We start from the raw sequence: 8616 nt of genomic DNA on the forward strand, positions 1-8616 counted from the left end.
GGAGCATATGGATAGGATTGGATTTACCATTGCAAAAGGTGATAAGCTCCTCTGTTAACATCCTTCCATTCTGCAGATATGATGTCTCCTCTTTTGATTTCTTTATCTTAAAACAAGCACTCATCATGGCTGTCCACCGAACCCTTGAATTACATACAGGATCAAGTTTCCGTACACAGCACAACTTCTTGTTATTTTATAGCATGAATTTGTACAACTGTCAACATCCATTTCAAAGTCTCTCCAGTTTCCTTCTTTTTTTTTCTTTTTTCTTTTTCCTTTCTTTTTTTTTTAATTCAATCACAAGATTACTGCACTCAACAGTTACGATGTCAAAAACAGGAGATTTTTCCATATGGACTTGTTTGTTTATAAGGGAAAACGCTTATTTGGCTAACCTGTGAGCTACTCCATTCGCTTTACAGTCCATAATTGCAAATTATTCAATATAACTCTGGTATCTTAAGTCAATTGCCCATATATGCACCAATTCTTCCCTTCTTTGTCAAAGCCTGCACAAATAGCTTCGCCTTCGAGTTCCACCATCTGATGTCCCAATTCCTGGCAAAAATTGCGCCCTTTAACACTACCGTAGCTTCTGCAGTAGTCAGATCAATGATGTGTAATCTAGAACCTAGTAAAGTAGCCATCGAGTGCATCAATCCTTCTTTCTTTCTTTTTTTAAAAAAAAACATGTATCGGACTTGACCAAGGATTTACATGGGCATGTAATTGATGATTGAAGAACTCAGTGGGTACACAATTGAGGAGCAAAGATCAGATGGTATGATGGGGACGAACATACTGGCTTAGATGATCATGTTTTCCTTAGTTAAGAAACAAGAGAATGGTTCACTCACATATTTGCAAAATCAGTGCCTCCCAATTTTCCGCCTAAAAGGACATCTTTTTCTCTCAGGCTTCGTTAGGTTACTTTTTTTTTGATAAGTAGCTTCGTTAGGTTACTTCAACAAGGCATGACAAGGAATAACAACTTTTATACCCGAATATCATTTAATTAATATTCTAACAAATTTTATACCTGAATAACAATTTTTCAATAGTGATCTACCACCACTGCATCCGCTGGAGCTAAATTGAACTTGCATATTTCACCGACGAGAATTTACATGCATATTAATTTACTGGCAGTTTACAAGTAAATTAATGAACCAAAAATTACTGGATCTCAACAAAAATGCTCAATTCTGTAAGGCACATATGTATTGAGATATACACAATAACACACATGGACCTTTTCATTTGAGTATGGCATCTTAAGACCTATCAATTCCATTGCAAACTATTTTCTTCATAAATTTGCTCGCAAAAATGAGTGTATTTTGTGTCAACTGTTCCATCAACCTGTCCTAATTACTAAAAGAAAAGCTCTCACTTTAGAATGGACCATTGCTTTGACAGTGACACAGAACTTCCCTCTCCAATGCTCATGCCAGCATATTTTGACAGTAGATCCTACAGTATCCATAAATCAGCACAACATTCAAGGGAACAAATATATAAAATAAAAGACAGCCAAGTAAACTTCCTCTCTAGAAGTAAATACAACACTAAGACATGCATCAAATGATGGAACTGTCAAAAATTGATATAAAAAAAGAAAAAAAAGTCTAGTTCTTATTTCTCTGAAAGAATGCGATTTGATAAATGACTGGATGAATACAGATATCTGTTAAAAAGGGGAAACAAGGAAGAAATGAAAAGAAAAGAATGAAAAAAGACAAAGCAGCAAACATTAACGTGGTTATACGTGTGCTAGGAAAAAAAGAGTTAGTAACAAATTGAAGCTTTATTACATAGAGAAACCATATGATGAAACTTATCACATAGTGGGAAATTACTTTGTTGGATACCAATCTCAAATTTGAATTTTCTGCAGGTAGTAAAAAAAAAAAAAGCATACCTGATAAGTTTCTGTGTCATGGCTCTCAGCCTTTTGCTTTTCTATCAATAACTGTGCAGTTTCACCCATCAATTTCCATTTCACAATCTGGAAGAGATACAAGAAAAGCAGAATATCAACGGACCAATTTATTCAGTAGAAAGACCATTCTTTATGTAACAAGGACCAGATTTCAGATCTCAGTATTAGTTTATATAAATTTGTCCTTTCCACTTACCTAGGCACAAAGCTGAAAAGCTTAAAACATGGAATTAGCAAAACCAGTAAAAAGAATTTGGCTGGGAAGATAAGTATAAATTTACTTGTGATATGAATAAATCCAAACTGTAAAGCCAATAGATGCTTCTAGGAGGAAATAATTCATCCAATGTGTTAGTTCTGTAATCTTTTTGTGGGACTACAACGGCTAGTTCAAGTTATAACTGTTAAGGCCATATATGAAAGCACAGTAAAAGTCAACCTGGTTAGAATGCCTTTCACCTTACATGATAGAGAATTAACCAACTTTCATAACAAATTAAGGATCTATGCATAGAGTTGTTTTAAGTTTTTATTCACTTGATTGAGCTCTTCACCTTCATATATCGTCCCTTCAAGTCAATATCAGGAAGCACAACGCTTCGTGACTACTTAATGATGGTAAAACATTACTAAAACAAATAGAAATACCTCCAGTAACTTCTCTAGGGAGGCTTGTTGTAAGTAACGACCAGCTCTTTCTCTCTCTTGAATCAAGAACCACGCAACCTGAATCATTGACAAAAAGTAAGCCAATAATTTGTATTGAATAGAGGAATTTTTCAAGCTGTTACCCTTAAGAGAGAGAGAGAAAAAAAAAAAAAAAAAAAAAAAAAAAAAAAAAAAAAAAAACCAACAACAACAACCTTTTGTATGTAATCTGTATATGATTTGTAGCAAAGCATCTCTGAAGCTAAGCGAGAGTAATAACTAGCTGCATCTTCAAGCATGACCTGCTCAAAAGTTTGATAGTAATCTATCTTTCCCTCTCCAATTTCCACAAAAAAATCCAAGACATTCTTTAACAAATCCTGTTGAAACTGTTGCCCATTCCGCTCCTGATTGATCTGAACACACGAGTTACAGCTGTATTAAGCCCACATTGTAGAAAGAGAGACTAATTCATAAGATTAATATAGCATCTCAACATACCATGGAAATTGCAGCATCTCTAAACTTACCATACAACTTAGTGCAGACCTGAATTCAAAATGAAAGTAAAACTTAGCTTAGCCTTAACCTTAAAAGGCAAGGTGAAAAGAAAAAAGATGCAAGAAAACTACACTACAGCAGGAACTATTTCATTCATGAAAGGGAGCACGCTTACCAGATTGTGGAAGCAAAGAAGGGCAAGATCATTGAGTGATGGAACGTGTCTTCTACTAACAAAGTGATAATCAAGGTATTGAAAAAATCCCAACAAACACTTTGTCATCACCTTGTAATTTGCCCACATTTGCAGAAGGTCTACGAGCAAATAGGCATCATGTTTGTCATTTAGTGATGGCAGCACCTAAGAGTACAAGTAAAAGAGGGAGATTAACAAAGAATAAGAGAGCAATAAAACTTGTTGATGCTATATGCTGTACAACAGCATTGTACCCAAGGTGACATGGGATTGCCTAGTCGATATAACCTCAGGGAGCAAATTGGGAGGCTGGTCAATACACAGCTACCTCAGCCTAAACTTAAGGCAGAAATAGTCGCCTGTTTGCAAAGGGTCCGTTGCAAGAGCTCAGGCCAGCAATAGCTTGGATTTCAAAGGCATCGCCTAGTCCTTACTTTTCACTAAGCTACCACGTCCTTCACAAAAACAGGGAGGCAAAACAATGCTTCACTAACCAAACAATAGTTCTATCGAGTTTAATTTACAAAATGGATTCATCCAAGACAACCTAAAATACAAAGTGCATATGTATATTCGGTAGAAATTCGACAACCATAAATATGGTTTTGATTGTGAACATGTTAACTGCTGCACGTCATTCAAATGTTTAGAATCTCACAATTGAAACAATGCTCTCTTCCAAAGCGGTTTTGTATCTTTCATAAAGCTCCTCTGAATATTCATAAGGTGGTCTCTGAGAACACATTGTATAAACACAGCTATCAACCAAGTGAAGGATATCCAATACATTTTCAAAGCACTGCCAATACAGGAGAAGTATTCAGTGACAAACTGCAATAGAGCTTTCAAAATATTTTAATTCATGGAACATCCCCTATCGAGAGCTAAACAGAAACCTTCCTGTTTAAAAAATCTACATGCGTTTTATTTTTTTTTAGCAAGTATTCTCACAAATCTACATGTCATCCTAACAAATTATGGTAGTTCTTTACGTTAACGGTTCCACACTTAATAGTAATTTTAATTACAAATGAACACTTACATCACAATTTAAGAAAAGGATCCTTATAGTTATAGAACTTCATGAATATAGTAAGTTAATGTGTGCACGGGACTATAATAAATTAGAAAGAAAACCAAGAGAACCCTTAACATATTCACAGAATACGATTATTAAGATGTACAAAAGTGTATATACGCAACTACCAGCGCAAGCACAAGTGCGTAAGAAAAGATTAAATACAAACCAAGACAACCCATTGCAATTTTTGAAAGGAATCTTGAAAAGAGTACGTGAACATAACAAATTACTAAGAAAAAAAAGAAAAAGAAAAAAGAAAGAGGAAGAGAAACCAATAAAATGTATAAAGGATACTTGTAGAACTTCATATAATCTTCACCGGAGAACAATGACTTGGGCGGGTGTCCAATCAGAATGTTCTTTGCTTTCACAATCCCTTCTTCAAGAATCCTCAAACCCTCATCCAGCATTATAACCCGCCTCATCTTTTGACCCCTCACAATCTCAAATTCCACTGTATACCCAGTACAAATATCAACCTATTTCATCCACAACAACCCAAACATCAATATTACGGTACCTCAACCATGCACAACAACAACAACAACAACAACAAAGAAACCAGTAGAATAACACCCACTTTGTTGAACGGAAAAAAAAAAAAAAAAATGGTTCAATTGTTGCCAAAAAAAATCAAAAACAAGGAAAGCAAAATCATATTGATGGTGACAAGAATAATGAAAGACAATGGAATTGGGGGAAAATTTAAAAATAAAAAAGCTAACAAAAAAAATTGAGAGGAGGGATTTTAGGTTTTACCTTGAATGCATGAAGCAAAGTAACAGAGTTGGGAGTGTCAGAGTGGAACCCGTTTACTACTTTGTTTTATTTTGCTGGCTTCCAGCGGGTGGTCAGTGAAACGGCAACGTTCTCTATCCTAGAGAATGTGTTTTTTTGTTTTTAATTTCTTATTCCTTGAGATTGTGCGCTTTTCGCTTGTGAGTGATGTTTTACCAATTTATATTATTTTTTACGCGTGTGAGTATGTGATTGAGGTGTTGAGTTTTTTTTTTTAAGTGGTAAATATCTAATTGTTACATGTGATTAAGGTCGGAATAAAAAAGTGGTATCGGTTTCAAAAAGTATAATAGGCGGTACATGTCGTCAATGAAAAAATTCACTTGCTTACTTTTATCTAGGTTCCGTTCATTTTTATTTTTTGTTAAATAAAAGTAAGGGAATTTGGCTCTTAGGAGTGGCTAAACCATCCTCATGACTCTTGGGGTTGTTAATTCGGCCACCCCCAAGGGAAAAAACAAAAAAATAAAATAAATAAAGAAAAATAGTGAGGGGGTTTGGCCGTTGGGTTGGTTCGGCCACCCCCAAACCGGTCATAAGGTGGCTCTTCTCTCTCCTATTTTTTTCTCTCTTTTTCAATTTTTTAATGCTTTCAATTTTTTTTTTAGTTTTATTATTTTCCATTTTTAAATTTTTTATTAATTTTTAAACCTTTTTATTTTAGTTTTTTAATTTTTCTAATGCATAAGACACATGTCAACACCTGAGAGTAGACATATGGACAATCGTTAGGTTTTTTTTATGGAAATTTGGACGAAGGTACCAACTCCGTCTTTTCCCATAGCCTAGGTACCATATGTGATACGAATTGAAGCACATAGAGCAAAAAATAAAGACTTGAAACTACAGGTATCAAAAATGTGTTTAACCCTTTTTCTTTTTACAAATGCTAGAGGTACTAAATCTTTTACTAAGGGATGGGTACTAAGATGATGTGGAGCTTATTTATTGGTACCCGTAACATTTCTTTTTAGTAATTGTTTCGACCATCTCCAATGAATAAGCTCTAATGTGCAAATTTATTTAACTCGCAAGCGCACAAATCATTTGCAATATAATGTATGTGCAAGTGCGAGGTCGAATCCCAAGGGAATTGTGTTGCGAAAATTAATTTCTATTTAAACTCATTCTATTTTAACCTAGTTCCAATTTTTGAGGTTTTTTTATCATGCAAAATAATAAACTAAATTAAAACTAAAATAAAAACAAAAGATAAAAAGAACTAAGGTTTTAGAATCCACATCGCCATATCAAACAACACATTTGTGTATTTTATTCATACACCCGATAAACAATTAAGACATATTCATTATTCAAAGTTCCGTAAAAAAATTATATTAAATCATTCAATGAATCCAACTTAATAACAAATCACAACGAATATCCAATTGAAATCAAATCATTCAATATATCCGTTTTGACAAACAAATCATGATGAATATCCTCTTTCAACCAAATCATTCGATGTATCCATCGATTGAAACACATTGAATATCCAACTTTTAATAAATTATCATTCAATCAAAAGACATAAATCAATTAATTGAATATTGGATTTGAACAATATTTTGATAAATATCGAAATTGCATAAAATAAAATAACAAGAACGTGGGTATTATCAATGACGAGGTTCCATCTTCAACCTTAGTTAAAGATTTAGTCTCTCATGACTAAATTCAACAAACTAAATTGAATTTGAAAATATAAAAAAAAACAGAATGACAAATTAACTAAAAGAAAACGTATAATAAAATATTGTTTTAAGAGAACTTACAAAGCACGGCTAAGAAAACATGTAAAAAAAGAAAGAAATAGAATTTTGAACTGCTACATCTAGGCCTCCTCTCTGTCGGTTCTGTTCGGCTTTCCTACATGTACAGACACGGCTACCGCCCCCACCACTTCCCCTAGAGAATATATATAGACTAAGGCCTAGGGTTTTGGGTGCCGCTAGGTAAATAAAAAATCTTCTCTTAATCTCTTAAGTCTTGGTGCTGCCCAGGTCTGGTGTTCACGTTGTGCTGCCAAGTCTCTTGCACTGCCAGGTCATACTCACGCACAGCTGTTGCTTCGGTTTGGAAAGAAAATCGTGCCCGGGTGTCTCTATGTGCTGCGCCTTCTTTGCGTGGATTTTGCGTAATCAGTTCGGTGCTTGCCAAATGTGGAGAGAAATGGGTGCTGCTTGGTTATGGCAAGAAGTGAACGTGCCTTTTGTTGTTGCCAAAACTGGGAGAGAATTATGTACTGCAGTCTGCATGGGTTCCTTTTGGAAAGAATAGTGTCTCTTAGTTGCTGCCTTTTCTCATTAAGGAAACTCATGTCTTCACTGCATGTCTTGGTGCTGCTCCCTTGTGCATGGAAAGAATCACGGTTGCTGCTTCAGTTATGGAACGCACGGCTTGGTTCTCCCCCATGGATTCCGTGCTTCCAGTTACGGAGAGAGCTAGACATCCGTGCTTCTCGGTTCTATCAGCTGCTGTTCGGTACTCCCAGGTCTGAAGAAATCGTGTCTTGCTGCCTAGTAAGGAAAGAAATAGTGTGCTTCCTTGGGCTGCTAGGCTGATGAGTGGGTGCTCTCTTTGGAAAGAAGTCTTCAACATGGCAAGTCGGTCTCTCTTAAAAAAGATGTGTCGGTGCATGCGTGGGTTCGTTGCTCCAGCTTTTGTAGCATTCTTTCCTTATGAGGAACGTCTCTTCTTTGGTCAGCTATTAGAAATTAAACCTTGGCTTAATCAGAAAACACTCATCTGCAGCTCCAAATAATCTCACAATGGCGCCCATGAACTGCTCTATGTTTGGACAAAATATTCTTTTCAAATTTGCACGGAAATTTCCACTTTGAGTGTACAATTTGACTAGACTGTGAAAAATAATTCCGCTTCTTTGCAATTTCACATAAAGACTGCTAATTTTTCTTAAAGTCCTGCAAAACACTAAAACACAAAAACTAACAAAAAAAAATTAGAAAATAACAAAGCTAAATGTTTAACAAATGCAAATTAAGAAGTCCAAATATACAATATTTGGTACTCATCAAACTTCACATCGTCTTAATACCAATCTCTTAGTAAAATATTTAGTACATCTACCATTTCTCTATTTTTTTAATTTTTTTTTTTTACAGTTGTTCACATCACCACACTTAAAATATTGACACATGTCCCAATTGTCATATATTGAAGCCAATTCAAATTATCCTCTTGCGTGGCAATGTATCATAAGTGATATATACCCTTGTTTTACTGCCACGTAAGATGAAATAGTTGTCTCAGTTTCAAAAAGTATCATAGGTGGTACATGTCGTTAATTAAAAAACCCAATTGATACTTTTGTCTAGGTTTCGTCCTTTTTTTTTTTTTAACGATCGTCCACATCACAACGCTTAAAATGCTGACACATGTCCTGATTGCCACATATTAAAGCCAACTTAGGTTATCATCCTATGT

General features: G+C 35.0%; 1 protein-coding gene across 2 annotated transcripts; it reads right to left on the minus strand.

Annotated features, from left to right (window-relative positions):
* Nucleotides 1-1011: 1011 nt before the first annotated feature.
* Nucleotides 1012-5225, minus strand: LOC133851934 (cullin-1-like). 2 transcript variants are annotated; one of them, XM_062288564.1, is made up of 9 exons: nucleotides 5131-5225; nucleotides 4666-4850; nucleotides 3949-4048; nucleotides 3381-3455; nucleotides 3095-3142; nucleotides 2809-3009; nucleotides 2594-2671; nucleotides 1925-2011; nucleotides 1012-1476 (listed from the first exon to the last, which is right to left on the minus strand). In XM_062288564.1, exons 2-9 carry the CDS (start codon nucleotides 4794-4796, stop codon nucleotides 1393-1395), a joined length of 804 nt encoding a protein of 267 aa, XP_062144548.1. In that variant the 5' UTR covers nucleotides 4797-4850; nucleotides 5131-5225; the 3' UTR covers nucleotides 1012-1392. The 2 variants fall into 2 exon arrangements, with proteins under 2 accessions (XP_062144548.1, XP_062144547.1); XM_062288563.1 differs by having other exon boundaries at nucleotides 1024-1476; nucleotides 3270-3455.
* Between the last annotated feature and the right edge of the window lie 3391 nt (nucleotides 5226-8616).

Source organism: Alnus glutinosa, chromosome 12 (genome assembly GCF_958979055.1).
Source record: "Alnus glutinosa chromosome 12, dhAlnGlut1.1, whole genome shotgun sequence".
Classification (NCBI taxonomy): Eukaryota; Viridiplantae; Streptophyta; class Magnoliopsida; order Fagales; family Betulaceae; genus Alnus; species Alnus glutinosa.

Bases quoted from the DNA above. Each gene is read 5' to 3' on its own strand.
- LOC133851934 (XM_062288563.1), bottom strand. From the start codon at position 4,796: ATGAGGCGGGTTATAATGCTGGATGAGGGTTTGAGGATTCTTGAAGAA. The intron at 3,143-3,269 runs GTAAGCGTGCTC...TTTTGAATTCAG, and splicing joins TTCTTTGCTTCCACAATCTG to GTCTGCACTAAGTTGTATGG. The intron at 1,477-1,924 runs GTATGCTTTTTT...TGGATACTGTAG, and splicing joins ATGACACAGAAACTTATCAG to GATCTACTGTCAAAATATGC.